The 16,206-nt window shown below is 35.1% G+C and overlaps 2 protein-coding genes across 2 annotated transcripts in view; one reads left to right on the top strand and one right to left on the bottom strand.

The window, feature by feature from the left end:
• The window catches only part of LOC131067398 (nuclear pore complex protein NUP1), a 38,742-nt gene extending 29,447 nt beyond the window's left edge, over positions 1–9,295 (top strand). The window contains exons 4-10 of the mRNA XM_058002383.2: positions 5,389–5,620; positions 5,793–6,116; positions 6,208–6,288; positions 6,447–6,863; positions 6,977–7,064; positions 7,270–7,429; positions 7,539–9,295. Of these exons, the coding sequence (XP_057858366.1) occupies positions 5,389–5,620; positions 5,793–6,116; positions 6,208–6,288; positions 6,447–6,863; positions 6,977–7,064; positions 7,270–7,429; positions 7,539–8,769 (2,533 nt within the window). The 3' untranslated portion in view covers positions 8,770–9,295. The remainder of the gene's footprint in view (positions 1–5,388; positions 5,621–5,792; positions 6,117–6,207; positions 6,289–6,446; positions 6,864–6,976; positions 7,065–7,269; positions 7,430–7,538) is intronic.
• Positions 9,296–12,281: 2,986 nt separating this feature from the next.
• Positions 12,282–16,206, bottom strand: part of LOC131067397 (COP9 signalosome complex subunit 5) — an 81,257-nt gene continuing 77,332 nt past the window's right edge. The window contains exons 4-6 of the mRNA XM_058002382.2: positions 15,374–15,456; positions 13,070–13,147; positions 12,282–12,942 (exon numbers count right to left, since the gene is read on the bottom strand). Coding sequence (XP_057858365.1) covers positions 12,844–12,942; positions 13,070–13,147; positions 15,374–15,456 — 260 coding nt within the window. The 3' untranslated portion in view covers positions 12,282–12,843. The remainder of the gene's footprint in view (positions 12,943–13,069; positions 13,148–15,373; positions 15,457–16,206) is intronic.

The raw sequence follows: 16,206 nt of genomic DNA, 5'->3' as shown, positions 1-16,206 counted from the left end.
CTGCCATTTTAGCCCTTATTGAAAGAGAACAATATTTTTTGGTGATGCAAGATTGCTTTTACACCATGGATGCTCCTGCATCAAACACCCTAGGTAAGAAGAAATGATCCATGAGAGAAGCTCATGAACATTTGAAAACCATATGCTGATGTCGAATCTACCATTCTTCCTTGTTTGCTTCCACACTCTTCTTTGGCTTAGGTTACACCTTTATGTCTCTTCCTTCTTTCATTCTTCATCCGTTTCTTCCCCATTGAACATAATTAAGCTCAAACAAAGTTTCATTACCAAACTTTGGGAAGTCATGTGTTCTCTTCTTCAACATGAATGTCATGGAGTACCTTTGTTACCGCTGCAACTTCTTTTACATCATCAGCCTTGTTGTGACCATTTCACACATCGCCCCATTGCAAATGGGGACCTCCTCTTTTGTTTTGAGTTTTTAGGTTTTAGGTTAGATTGCTAGTGTTGATCCTTTAGGATGAATAAGTTTGGGTTGATCTTTATCCTCAACATTTTGAGAATGAATGATTTGCAATGATCATTTCATTTGATTGTCATCTTTTGCTTGCTTAAACGAGGATGAGGTGTTGGATTTGGCTAAGGCAAATTGTTTTTGAGTCAACTTTTGGAAGGAAGGATAGGCTAGAAGTCTAAATTATAATGAAGAGGCTCAAAACAAAGGGATCTAGATAGCAAAGTTAACACTTTGGGATCACTTCCAATTGAGCCCAAAATGTGCGAACTAAGACTTGTAGTCGGGCGTCGAATGTGCGAACTAAGACTTCCAGTCGAGCTTCAAATCAGCGAACTAAGCCTTGTGCATTTCCATTGCTTGAAAGATGACCACAATCTTGCTAAGTACATTGCCAAGAAGTTGTTGCAAACTTTATCAGTAGTAAGTCAAGGAAGTGTTAGTAAGTTGATTAATCCACAACAATCTTCCACTGCCAATTAGGCATGAAAAACGCGAACTAACATTTCTAATTGCCCCCTTGAAGTTCGAACTTTGCCATTAACATTTCCAATTCACTCCTCGAAGTGCGGCCTAAGACTTCTAGTCGGGCCTCCAAAGTGTAACCTAACCTAAGACTTCTATTCAGCCCTCCAAAGTGCAACCTAAGACTTCCAGTCAAGCCTCCAAAGTGGGACCTAAGACTTCCAATCGACCCTCAAAAGTGCAACTTAAGGCATAAGCACTTTCGCTACCTATTGTCATTTTATAACACCCTTGGTCCATCAGTGAGAACTGATCAGAGATATGTTCCATGCACTAGCTCTGCCCCAGTTGATCAAGGAGAAAACAATGGAATCATGAAGTGTGAAGTGTTGTCTCCCCAGAACTCCGGAACCCCTAGGTTCCCAATTTCCTTATAGAATAAAAACATTTCTCTTCATTGTGAAGCCTTGACCCTTGTGTGTGTAGGGAAATGTCAGTTAGCGAATGCAGGGAAGTGCATGCACCTGACAGTGTGTACATGCAAGCAACCTGGCCATACCCTGACAACACAATCCCAAGAAGAAAGGGACTTCCAGAAGGTGGATTGCCTGACATTTCCCTATTCAAAGATGATAATCGAGAGTGGGATAGTGAAAGCAGCAAGCTTCCCTCCAGCGATACAGTGCAATGAATTGATCATTGAGTGTGCTTAACACTATGATGCTAGCAAAAGGACAATAGTAGCACTTGATGGCAGAGAACTTGCCTATCTATTCGATTCAGCTATTGGTGAAGCTTTCCACATTCTTGAATTCAACGACATGATTTACAAAAGCAAGGAAGCAGCACATGCATTCTATGATGATGATCTTGACAAATGCCTTGGCATATTTAACAAGTACTAGTTATTAAAGAGTATTCCCGACATATCTAAGCTACCCACCAAGCTTCATAGGATTGATTTCAAGGAGGAATTTAGCAAATTAATCACTTTGCTCAATCGAATCATTGGAACCTCTCCTCCTAGTTTGAGAATTGGATGTTTTACTTCATGGAGATCATATCAAATGGAAAGGAGAGGATCAACTAGGCATGAATCATAAGCAATAAGATTGACATACAACTCAAGAGACTTGCACGAACCAGAACGTTCTACATGAGTTCATATATCATATATTCGCTTGCCAGAGCTCATGAATACACAAGATTAATTTATAGAGGTCCAATCGAAATAGGAGTTGGGGAATTGAGACAGGATGGTGAATGATGCCTTCACTATGCACATAACAAGAAGAATGTTGCAAGGTGGGATTCATCAAAGGTTATCCCCACAAGCAAAGGAGCTGATAAAGAAAGTTATTACGAAAACGTAATTGGTAAATTTTTCTTATGATATTTACAAATGATCAATGGATCATTTAATAATGTACAACAGAACGATGTTTCTAAATAAGAAACACTCTTTATTAGAAAGAATCTAAAACAGACAATATTTACATAATCTTCATAATTGACCATTAAACAATAATTAAGAATATTATTCTAATAGAAGTTTGGTGCTTGGTTTATCCAGTTTCCCAAGTTCACCTACATAAGGATTCAAGGATGCTTTTGTCTGCCCTACATGCTACCAAGATATCCTATGGACAAGATAGTATTGCTTGAGTTGGTGAGGTAGTTGATAACATATAACAAAGTACAAAAAAATACACAAGACAAGGATCCCTTTTCCCATTTGTTTGCTTGTCTCGCTCTTCATTCCACAATTGTTGTCTTCGGATTGCCTTGCTTAATCCTTGAGATCCTTGATTTATCATTGTTGAGTCTTCATGTTGGAATGTTGCTCTTGTTTTCATTAATCTCCCTTGAATTTGATTATTTCCATGTTGATGCAAGTCTTTCACATTTTAGAGTAATCCTCTTCATTGGTCCTTTCCACATTGTGAAGTCCTTGATGTTTATCCTTTATGTCTCCTTGAATGTTCATTCTTCGCATTGTACATCATTGAAGTTCAAACACCACAAATCACTGATTTTGTAAACATAAACATATGTTAATCTTCAAATAAAATGCAAGTGAATTAAAATAAACGTTGAGAAATGTGAAACTTGCACTTTCTCTTGCACACTAGGGCAGGATTAGGACATGGTCATGGATTTCAAAGTGGAAATCCATGACCACAAAGAAATTCTGACTTGAAATTGATTCAGTTTCTTTACTTGTTTCCTTGTATGATTTCATGAATACTCCTTGAAGGATTTTCACTTGATTTTGCTCTTGATTAGTTCCTTCCTTTGCTTGGAAACCTGATTTCTCCTCACAAACCCATCTTTTTCCTTGCGATTTATTTGAGAGGAAAGAATTGTGTTTGAATTGTGAAATAGCTTTCACACTTACTCCTCTTTATAGGATTCCTCAAATACATCTTGTAGGTTGGCCAAGGGTTTTTTTTTAATTTGTTTTTTAAATTTTTTGAATTTCCTCTCAAAGTAGCCAACTTGGACAACTAAAGGAGAGCAGATTTGAGACCCTCTCATGGACAAAAACAAGGGCAGGATTGCACTAGAGGAGAGGAATAGCACCCTCTACACTTGACTTCTTGGTTCACTCATCAATGCACCTTCTTGGGCACAATTTAGAGGTAGGGAGGAAATTAGATTAGAGCACATTTTCATGATGTAGAGTGCATTTCCACAAGGGAGCAAGGAATTTTATTATATGTAGAATGCATTTTGACCTTGATCAAGGAATTCCTTTGTTGGTTGAGTGCAATATGCCTAGTTTATGGAAATCATTGTTATATCGAGCGCAATTTCTTGCATTGCTCCTTATACATGCTTCACCTTAACTTAGTAGTGAATTGCCCCTTGAGTGCAGTTGAGATCCATGGAAAGGAAATTTTTCTTTGGAGTGAAACCTTATGAAGTGTTGAGCGCAAATTCAATGTAGACAAGAAATATGGAGCACAAATTTACACTTGCGTGAAAATCTTGGAATATTTCCAAGTCTTAAAAAAGAAATCCTTGAGCACACCTGAAATCTTGGAGTAGAAATTCACTATGGAAAGGAAATTTCCACATTTCCATACCTGTGGCAGGAAATCTTGCAATATTTCCGAGTGTCAGTAGGAAATTCCCTGATTCTTTTCCCTTGAAATTTCATCTTTGAACTTTAGGAACTTTCCTTTATTTTTCTCTCCTTTCAAGGTTAGAAAATCTGACCTTGACATCATATTCCTTGCAATTTTGCAACTTTTCTTGCACTTAGACAACATTGTGAATTTCAACCTTCAATTCCAGTCCTGACGTTTGTTCATGGATTAATTAAATTTAATAAGATTACGTCAAATTTAAAAAAAAAATCAAATAAAATAGTATTTGGCTCAGTTGAAAATCAAAGTTTTCTGGGCATTCGTGGGTACAATATTTGACATGTATCTGGGCTGTACTGGATACGTATCCATTTTGGATATGGGGATATGCGTGCCCAGGTAGGGACACAAGAGTTTCTGGCTACTCTGATCTTTAGTAATTGACTTAGTGCCAATTCGAATTGCTCTTCATACTTGGCTTCCATTGTAACAACTTGCCTATTATCTAACACTTCATCTTGTTCAATTTCTCCTAAGTTGTTTAACATTTCCTGCATTTTAAGAAGACATGAATGATAATCTTCATCAATCAATGCTTATATCATTGATGTCAAGAGAATGTAATGAATTAATGTTATGAAATGGTGAAAATTCCCTCGTATCATCTGAAATCTGATTGTCAATTGATACTGCTCTTAGAACATCTTGCAGTTCTTCTAGATCTTTCTTTTTTTGCAAAATTGAATGCTCATCAAAGATTTCTCCCTCTTGAGATATATTGAAATCTCTTCCGTCTTCTTTGATTGATGAAGCTTGATAATCCTCCATTTCAATGCATTCTTTCTTTTGGGTGCAAGGCATGCATAGTTCCCCTTAACTGCAGCGCATTGATCATCAGGCTCAACTGTACTATTCACTTGTAATATGATATCCTCCCTGTCGAATGATGTGGTAACATTTCTTTTGATACCAAGCTGATTTGCTGAAGGCACACACTCCAAATTTTGTCTGTAGTGCACTCCTTTGATGACTCTTTATTGCAATAATCTATTCAGATGGGGTAAATTGGAGAGATATTACAGGGTTTTATTCCAACCAAATAATATTTCTCATAAGAATTTCAGAAAATTTATCTGTTTAAATGTGTTTATAGTTGTTTTAATCAAGAGGTTCTCACATCTTTCGATCAGGTTACAGTTATGGCAATGTGAAAGTATTCAATCTCTGTCCTTTGCTGTGTTCCCAAATGATGGTGATATGCAGCCTTTCTTATGAATATGGATTATATTTTTTAATGTGTTGAATTCTTGAGGAATGAAATTTTTGAAACATTGTATCTATTTTGTCTTGCATTAGGGATGAGTTCATACACCTAACTGTGCTGCTACAATCACGGGTAATAGATAGTTCTGGCTTGAAAAAGCACGGACACAACAATGAGCTTTCAGGGAATTATTTAAGGAATGAAGCACTCGAGGAAGCACAGAGATGGCAGGAAGAGAGAAGAAAATCCCAGGAAGAAGGGGGAAACAGTGGATGGGATGGTGCTTTGTGTGGCAATGTCGCCAGCCTTGATTTGCCAACAGATGTAAGTGAATAATTATGGTTGTAATAGGCCTAGCAGTTAAAAAATAAGCTTCCTTTGTTTATGGATGCCTGTATTTACTTATGTATGTATACATGATGGGTATTCAATTAATAATTTTCTCATAAATTGTTCTATCTTTATTGTTCTTATATTAGGTTATTGTTTATTGCAGGTTCCTGACAACGCAGCATCTTCACCTGTAGACATTGCAAAAGCTTATATGGGAGTGCGACCTACCTGGGCATCATCATCACCTGTAGCTTTGCTGCCCTACAAATCAACTGAAAGTGGTTACCCGAGGAATAATCATTCTTTTGTTCCAACAACAAAAGAATTCTGGTCGGGTAGTAATAGCCAGCACGAGGATAGGTATAGGACTCCTACACCTTCAAGTTCATGGAACAACACACACAGAGTGACTTATAGTCCTTATTCCAGAGCTGGTCTAACACGAACTCCATATCATTGGGGTGCTTATTCTCAACATTCTATTCAGGTATAGAGACTTGTATAAGGATTGCTTAAGTTTGGATAGATGATTAATTATTTTGAATTGCTCCTGACAGTATCATATCTTCCATGTGCAGAGGACAGATAATGTAGCAGAGAATGATATGACATCTTCTAGGTTCACACAAAATCAGCACTCTGGTACAGGTGGATATGAGGTGAAACTTCACATCATTTGTGCTCAAATTTTCTTGTCTCATTTTATTGCAATTTTAACTTGTCAGATTGAAAGTGGAATGTGAAATGTATTTTTTTTTAAGTCAGTTAAACCTGGTTTCGATCAATGCTAACAGTGTTTTTCATTCATTGTGAGAAGATATTAAAGAGGAGGAGTTCCATGATAGATGATGATCAGGCTTGCATTGGACCAGTTCGAAGAACTCGTCAAAAGTCATTTGGAAATGTATCGTCATTTTTTACACCATATAAAGAGAGTATATCAAAAGTTTGTGATGTGCCTACACAATCAAGCCTGACAGCACAGAAAATCCTTGAAAATACTAATGAGAAGTTACCTTTGTCCGGTAATAAGCCCTCTGAAGAACAGTTGGCCTCTGTGAAAGATAAAACCACAGATCAATTGACTACGAGTGTTACTGATGTAAATTCCAAGAAGAGCAATAATATTACAAATGCACCATCAGCACTGGTATCTTCAGAGGGCACTAGGTCTGTCTGTGTCAGCTCTGCTATATCAGAGAAGACCAACAACTCACAACCAAACATCGTTGAGGCAAGACTCATGAAATTTTTGGTCAAATAAACAAAGCTATCTGTTGTCATCTGTAGTATGCTTTACGCTATTTTATCCTAGTCTAATTTCCTTTTATTTATGTATTCACACAGGGGCTAGAAAACAAGGCTTGTGAGACTACTGAGGGTGTAATTATCCCTGCCATCCAAACATCAAAGTCTCTGCCTCTTGCATCTGATGGTATATTTTTTGATACTAAGCATTTAAAAGAAACGAGCTACTATAAGTATTTCTGCAAGTTAAATTTCTTGACAATAGAAACTACAGCATTAACTAATATATTTTTCCTGCTTTGGAATTGGACAAGTTGCATATCTATGTTACCTCTGGCTAACATTATGTTTTCATCCTGCTAACTTGCAATATTCGCCCCTTAAACATGCAGCTGGGCTAAACTGTAAACAAAATCCAACTTTTGAGTTTGGCTCTGGAAACATGAGCAAAGGCCCTATCTTTTCATTTGCGACAAATGGAAGTACAAATTCTAATGCTTTCATGCCAAAGTTTGATTTCAAATTTCAAAGCAAGAGAGATATGTTATTCAGGTTAGCTACTATATTAGTGGGTTTTGTAATTGATTTGGTTATGTAGAAAATAAGTTGATTTTGGTAGCCTATCATTGCTAACTTTTCCAACTAATGATGTCTAATCCAGTGCTGCTGTGGAGGCAGCTGTAGCATCTGAATCAAGCTCACAGTCTGCTTTAAGCAGCAATCCAATATCAACCTCCCAGTCAGCATCCAATCTTGGAGCTGGCTCAAATTCTAAACCAGCTTTTCCATCATGGACTTCGGCTTCATTCAAGACTATGTCAAGCTCGCCATTTTCAAACACATTATTTAGCAATAGTTCCTCTACGTTATTTCAGAGTACAGGCTCTCCATTGTTCAGCACTTCTGTTGCTTCAGTTCCTGCATCATTTACCAGTTTCACCAAAAATAGCTCTCAAACAGGTACTGGAAATATTTCAATATTTGGATCCAGCAGCAGCACTTCATTTGGTGTAATCCCAACAACTCGATTTAACTCAGGGATTGCTCAGCCTGGAGTTAGCATTACTCCTGTGTCAGCTGCAACAGCTTCTTCCTCATCTGGTGTACATAGCAATTTTACTTTGGCCTTTGGCAGCAGTTCTTCCTCTCTAGACAATTCTGTTCCACCTTTGTTTCCATCTGTGCTCAAAACTAGCAGTACATCTTCATTTAGTTTTGGAACAAGTTCTCAATTTGGTTCTGGAGGTTCAGAAAATGGTGAAAACAAACAAGCATCTAGTTTGGTAGAGACTGTAGAAGCTGCAACTGACAAAACAACTTCTGAGACAAAGTCTTCAATTGAATGTGGTTTGGATGGTAGGTCTTTGACTTCAACTGGGTTGCCTAGTTCATCAGGGCTACCAACACAAATAATTGAATTGACAAGCTCAACTTCTGCTGTGGAGACAGCAATAGGAACTACAGTGGTGGATGGCCAACAAAGTGGGCAGATGAATGGAAACGATTTGAAAGAGCCTTCAAAATTAACAGCTACCCCTCTCTCAGGCTCTGTTGAACAGACAACTCTTTTAGAAACTACGTTGGTGGATGGCCAAAAAGTTGGGCAGATTAAGGGAAATGATTTAAAAGAGCTTTCAAAAATATCAGGTACCCCTCTTGCAGGCTCTGCTGAACAGACTTCATCAACTGTTTCACGAAGTTCAGCAGCTCTAGCAATTGATTCCCAATCAAATGCAGAATCAAGTGAAGCCAAGGCAGGCATTCCATCGCAGAAACTTTCCATATTTGACACTCATACTTCAGAGGGTCATAAAGAAGTTGCAGATAATGGAGCTGATAAACGTAGTCGGAGAATTGTAAGGGTCAAGCGGGACAGAGCTCGGAAGAAGTAAGGTGCATCAATTTCTAGACAGACTAACTGGCACAAAAACAAATAAAACGTCTTCAGGCAATGTTAAGTGCTACTGCAGTACTGTCTTTTTTAGTAGCTGGGGATAGCACACCTACAATTTACATATGCTGAGCTTCAAGAATTTGGAACACCAAACATCCTGATTGATTGTTCTAATTATTTTTTTTCAGGTAGATCTCAAGAGTCTAGCTGAATTGTATACATATTGTGCAATTCTGGATTACAGTGTATCTTTTGACAGGACCCATTAATGTTCGTGTGTAGTGTAATCTACAGATGACACGCAAAATACATGGTTGGATGGAAGTGCAATTCATATTTGTATTATAATCTGTAGTTTGAGTATACTTCCTAATGTTTGTCAAGTGACTGCATCTAGAACATGATTTGTCCATCTTTTTCAAATGCCACTGGAAAGTTGATGCTTCCGTTTGGAAATGTTGGTTCAGTTGCATTGGTTACAGTTTTAATTATCAATGTTAATCTGATCATGTTTTTTAGACTGATTTTGTTGTCAATGTTAATCTGGTCAGGCTTTTTTATATGTTTATGTTGTCAGTGCTTGTCTGGTTGTGTATGGTAAGCTAATTTTGTTGCCAATGTATGTTAGTCATGTTGAACTACTTTTTGCCAAGCTCGCCCACAAGATTAAACTCAAGAAAGCAAATGATTATGAACAGCAGCTTTGCATTTGACAGGACTCACAATAAAGGTTTACCATGCAACAGTTTAGTCATGTTATTGAACTACTTTTGTTGCCAACATTGGTCCGGTTGTGTTTATTGAACACAAGAAAGCTTTTTAATTTCCTTACTAACGATTGCATTAGGTACTAATTTTTTTATCATTTCTTTTGTAAAGAATTTTAAGTTTTTAAAATTGCATCATACTTCGCATATCAACTAGATATTCAGTGTGTTCTTAGCCTAGGCAACGGGGTAATACTAAAAAGCATGTTCTGCATGTTAGTTTTCTTAAACTATATTATTTTTCATGTGTTGTGTAATTTTATTTAATTTTGTTTTATTTAAAAACTAATGGTAAGCACTTTAAATAATGAAGATAAGTAGACATTTAAACTGCATTAACGACTTTAGACGCTTGCTAAAGTTCCTGTTTCATCTTTAACGTATGATAGACTTTAAACTTCAATGCGCACTAAACATCCTTTAAAGCTACGCTAATGGTAAGCGCTTTAAAAAATGATGAGAATTAGACAGTCGACATGCATTACCAACTTCAGCCAAAAGAATGATGATAATTAGACGGTCGATATGCAATCTCTAAAGTTTCTCTTTCGTTTTTTATGTATGAAAGTTTTTAATGTGCATTAGACATCCCACTCAACTCTAATGTTTAACTTGAAACTCGAGTGGTATGTTTAAGTGGAGTCCACTTCGCAATTCTAGTCCATGCCATCGAAATTGCCAAAAATTGAATAAAAAGCTATAAATAAGTGGTGAAAGAGGACATGCTATAAATTGAATAAAAAGCTAGATTTAAAAATTTAAATTAGGAGTTCCATGTAAAATATTCTAACCGTTGAAAATGCAATCGTAGCTCACAAAATTAACAGATAAAATGCTGTAAATGGGATCAAAATCTAGATTTTTGTTCTACATGTGATGGGGATGAGTTGTGTTAAAGGATGCTGGGATCAAAATCATAATTGAGTTTTTATTTCTTGATTCTGACCTAAAACCTCATCATGCTAGATACAAGAAGGTTCGAGACTTATAATAGAATATTTTTAGGTGATGTTTTATATCAAATTATTTGATTAATTATTGTAATTCATCTATGATTTTGGTACAAAATTTCCATCAATCCATATTTTATAAGAAATGTTTTACAAGAGCCCAACTCTTACAAGAATGAACACGGTTCAGTTAACACTCATTACACCTTTGGACCCATATCTTGCAAGTTATGATTTACAAGAACCTAACTCTTATGAGAAAGAATGACCCACTTGACATTTATTGCATCTTCATCAACCCATGCGTAATGTTCATCTATTACAATGCTCTTCATCAACTCAAGTCTAAATTATACAAGTAAAAACTTATAAAGCTCATCTATTACAATGCTCTTAAGGGTTATCTTATGTTTTTGTCCAAACTGTCCATTTAGTTTTCAAACCCTAAAGTAAGGGTTATTATAATACACTCAAGCTTGAGGACAATCCCATTTTTCAATGGAATATCTTCTCTTAATTCCTCATTAAATTATTGTGTTAGATATGTTCAGTAATACCAATGTGATGATAACTGTTAAGTTTAGTTTAGTTGTTACGTCAATATTACCTATGTGATGATAACCGTTAAATTTAGCGTAGATGTTATGACAATTCTATTTTTCAATAGAATATCCTCTTAATTTCTCATTAAATTATCTTGTATTAGATACATTCTGTAATAACGTGACGATAACCGTGAAGTTTAGTTTAGATGTAATGTACATGCACACAACATTTTCTTGGCTTTGAATTTTCCCTTTTTCCCAATTTCCATTGGATCTCGAGGTGTTGATAAGCATTTTACGAAGAATATGCTATACGGTGTAAAGGAATAAAAATAAAATGATTCCTTCACAGAAAACCTTCGCTAGTAGCACATGATTTAGAGAACTAACCAGATATTCTACAAACTAACTGCTCTGATTTACAATTATAGAAATCAGCAGAACATGTAGTTAACTGGAAATTTTATAATTTTTAGGTACAACATGACAATGGATTAAGATTTAGCACATCACAGTCTAGCTAGTGAAACAATCCTTTTAGTTTTGGGTCAAATTTGCACCTACTGATGCAGAACTATATGCTTCAAAACACATTTTTTATACTCGAACAAAGGACCATGACTTACAGTTGAATACAAATTCCTCACAATCACATTAAATTTAACTAGGTAACACATCTACAAAAGCAATTTAAATAGCATAAATATCTTAAATAGCCACAAAATATCAATCTTTAAGGCACCTATCTATTAAAGAATTATTATATTTATTTAATTTGCTTTGAAGATACTCTCATTTATATAATTGCTTTTATAAATAATGCTTAGAAAATTGTACCTATGCTGGTTTTACTTTATTTTTATTTACTCAAAAGTTATTTAGCATTACTTTATTCTACTTTAGAACTATTTAAGAATTATTTACATTAAATTATTTTATTTTATTAATTTTGTTCTTTAATAGTTTTGTTACCACACTCTCACCATTGAACTCCATCCCTCGCTGCCAATTGAGTTATGCCTCCTAACATAAAAATACAGTTCAAGTCTTTATGTACAGTCATAAAAAAGGTAACATATCTACAGACTATTCTCTTCCTCATAATCCGTAAACTGGGCTCAAAGCTTATCTAATGGAGTCCCAGTTGGTAAATTATCTAACAAAAATAGTTAAAAATATCAATATATAACTGCAGCAAAAGTCCCCTTTCTACTAAGAATATATTTAAATAATCTACAGTTTCACATCTACCAAGGCAATTGTGTGTCTCCTGTTATTCATAATATCCATTTAGAAAGAACATTGTTATCAACTTCAAAATACACGTGCATATTTGCTTTGGCGTTACCCAGCTAGGATTGCAATATAGCACCAAGATAATACAGATATATGCTCCAAAACTAGCACGTCTACCAAAAATATATAGACCTTCATCCTATTTGATATTGATAATAAACAGAAATTTGCCAACCTTTTTTGCAAACATGCTAGTTTCAAATCAAGTTAGTTAAATGGTAGGATCAAAGCTGCAAGGCTACTGAAGTACAATCATATCAACTAAGTAGGCATCTAAATCAATTTGATCTAATTTCTAACTATATTTATCTGGATAGCTTATTCTGCCTACGATATCCCAGATGCCACTATGCTGCCGATACTTTACCACTCTCCTGCTGTACAATAGATCAAATTCAAATATTTGGCACAGGAGAGCCATGGTAAAGCAAAACTGGCCGGTCAACTTGTGGCCAAGAAGAGATATCAATTATCACGTAACATGATGCAATACATAGGTCATTTTGCTCATGCATCAGGTTTCAATCATGGGCTCAGGGCCTGATGCCTCGGTAGAAACCAATCCATTCCTTGCAGACTGGTGAACTGAATTAAACAAGGTGTCCTTGATAACCTGGTTTGACAGTGAATACAACAATATATAAGTCCCTTTGAGAATCAGCTGATGATGTAAATTGATCCCTAGTTGTATACTATCGTAGTGCAGCAACATGGAATAAGTTTCAGAGCAAACATCCTACCTGTGACATCAGGCCATGCACCTGCTCAACGGTAATCTTTGAGCTGTCTCGTGTAATCTTTGCAAGTTGTGATTCCTCCTATACATAAATATTCAAACATTCTGCACATGCTTAGAATCAGAGTAAAGAAAACATACTCAGGAATAACATTTATGAATATAGAAGAAATACAAAGCATAGGATGGACAGCAGGCCACAAAACTAAAGAGAATACAAAAGATTACTAAAAGATATTTGTAACTTCATATCAAGACTTAAATATTATGGAGAAATTATATCTTCAGCAAGAAGACATTAATAAAGAATATTTTTTTTATTGTTATCATTCCTGTTTCAAAGCACCAATTACATAGGCAAGAGTTTGATTCAAAACAACAGCATGAATTTTCCACAGTTGATAATATCAAAGTACATAGATTTCTGGATTTGACCATGTAACATTTTAGCATCAACATTTTGGATCATGTTTCATGATCCATCATCAAGATGAGATTATGCTAAAAAAAGAATGAAAAAATCAGTACCTGTATATAATAAAAACTAAAAATATAAGGCAGAAGGACAAATAATATAACTAAGGAATATATGAAGTGATATATATAATGAATAGTGTATAAATCAATAGTGAAAAATGAAAGATAGAATATAGAATAATAGTGATGATAAGAGTATAAAAAATAAATAAACAAGAATCTCAAAGAGGCCATTGAAATTAACAATCATCCCTCCAACCTCAACCGGGATGGTGGTTGACATTTGAGTTCTACTTGGCAACCCTTCTTATTTGGCCTTAAAAATAGGGCTCCCCACCTTTCCTAACTTTCCTCTTGCATTCTCCCTCTCTCATTTGTCCCTCTGTTTATATTTATTTGTTTGTCTTTCTTGTTTCCTCTTTCATGCAAATTTTAGCATTATACAGAATTTATTTATATTCACTTATAATCCTTTACTTCATCGACCCTTTTTTAGTTAATTTCTCCATTAATTTTTCTACTAAGTGTTATCCTTTTTTATTGTTATCCATTTTATCTATTGTTTTTATTATTAATAATTTTTTCTTTGAATTTGTCTTATTCTTGGTATTCAGCCTGTCTTTATATTATTTTTGTCTTTCATGTATCATATTTTGTTTTATTCATTAATTTATTCTCTATCATATCTAAATCTATACTATATATTTGAACTAAACCCTATGGTCCCTATCTTCCCTAAATCTTTAGGGCATATATCTCTTAATTTATCTCATCATCTATATATTTTAGAATATGTATCTTTTGATCCATTCACTATCATCCCTAAATTTATACAATATACTTTAATTCACTATAGAGATACCTTAAATACCATTTTAATTTTTTTAGAACATACTATCATCGCCAAACTAATTCTATATTCTTTTGCATCTCCGACCAGAGCCCAATTGTATGGGTTCCTGCCTTCGCTCTGGGTAGCTCCGAAAATGGATGAGAGGGAAATCAAATGGATGGTTCGGCTGAAGAGAAGATCTTGCCTCCCACTCACCCTACAGGGGGTTCAGTAGTTAATATACCCCATTTTTTTCTATTGTTATATGCTTTATTCACTCTCATCTCCATTTTTATTCTATATTCTATTATTCATTTTTATCTATTGATCTATACATTAATCACAATATATATCTCAATTAATATATACTATTTTATTTTATTTGTCCCCTTTCATCACTTTATATATCCCTTATCATATTATTGTCCTTGTTGTGTATTAATATCTTTCGTTTTTATTATAAATTTCGTATTATTAAATATTTGACTTCAAATTTTTCTTTTCATGTGGTTTTCAACCCATCTTTCTAAATCCACTTTCTTTCCTTAATCATAATTTTTTTTATCAATTGACCTTAGGCAGGCCTTATTTTCACTTTGTAAATTTTTTCTTGCCTCTTTTTTTTTTTCTTTTGATTTTTTAACTTTTTGGGTCTTTTTCATTGGTAATTTTTCACCCCTCTTTCTTGGTCCTTCTGTCCCCACTCCCTATATCCATCAATTCTTTGGGTCTGCTACTATTTTTTTCATTCTTTTCTCTAGTATAATATCATTCTGATGATGTATCATAAATATCATCTGAAACATTGATGCTAATAAATGTTACACAGTCAATTCCAGAAATCTGTGCACAATTAGTGACAACTGACAGGTATTGCACTAGCTTTGAAAAATTATGCTCTTTTGGACAGACTCCTACCTAGAGACATGAAAAAACAGAATACCAAAAGGAAATGGAGTGCACAACTATTGATAATGATATAGATAATAATGGAACTACCTCTTTCTTGCGCTGTGGGGGCACAAGAAATGAACCCACACGTGAATGAGCAAGTTGACTCTCTGCTTGCTCCAACTTTTCCGCTGATCCACAGTAAAAAGATCAAGTCATCAAAAAATTCCATTAGAGAAACTGCAATTCAAAGATGTGTCAATTTAAGGTGACATCTGAGTAACATGCATCAACATAAACAGTACTACAATTTTCTTACCATGAAACAAGTGGCTTTTTCAAACTCAATATATATCTAACGTTAGCATCACAATGTGGTTAGAATCAATAGACAATAGGACTGGGTTATGAGTACATTTATGCACGTGGAAGATTGCACTTTGTTGGGACATTGGTATGGTACTTCAAAGATGTCTCTATAAAAATAAATAAATGAGACTATAAAGCCAGTCTGAATGGGTCTATTGCCTATTTGGTTTCCCTTTTGGGTCCTTTGCACACCTGCTTAGTTAAATTTACTTAGCACATTTACTTTTTGTCTCAAGTTATGTGATCACGACACTTATCATCACGATCACATCTCATCTCCCTTGCCTATTTATACAAGGGTCTCTATGTACATTTGCATTGTATTGTATTCTACTAGCATCAAGCCATCAACCATATAGCATTCTTTCTTGCTTGTCTTACTTGTAGAAAGTTCTTTGGTGCTAGATAAGATTTTTGCTCCTGTGAAGTTCATTTGCCACAACACATAATCAAAGCTCTGCATCTATAAGCCTTTTTTAGAAGGATTTTACTAAGCTTTTTCATTTGGTGCATCTTAGTCTAAATCTAGTCTCATAGTTGAGTCCAAAAGGCCCAAATGTCATTTGGCCCCC

The sequence above is a fragment of the Cryptomeria japonica genome, chromosome 5 (assembly GCF_030272615.1).
Source record: "Cryptomeria japonica chromosome 5, Sugi_1.0, whole genome shotgun sequence".
NCBI lineage: Eukaryota > Viridiplantae > Streptophyta > Pinopsida > Cupressales > Cupressaceae > Cryptomeria > Cryptomeria japonica.
The sequence above is the reverse complement of the archived record's forward strand: the minus strand, read 5'-3'. Positions and strand labels throughout refer to the sequence as shown.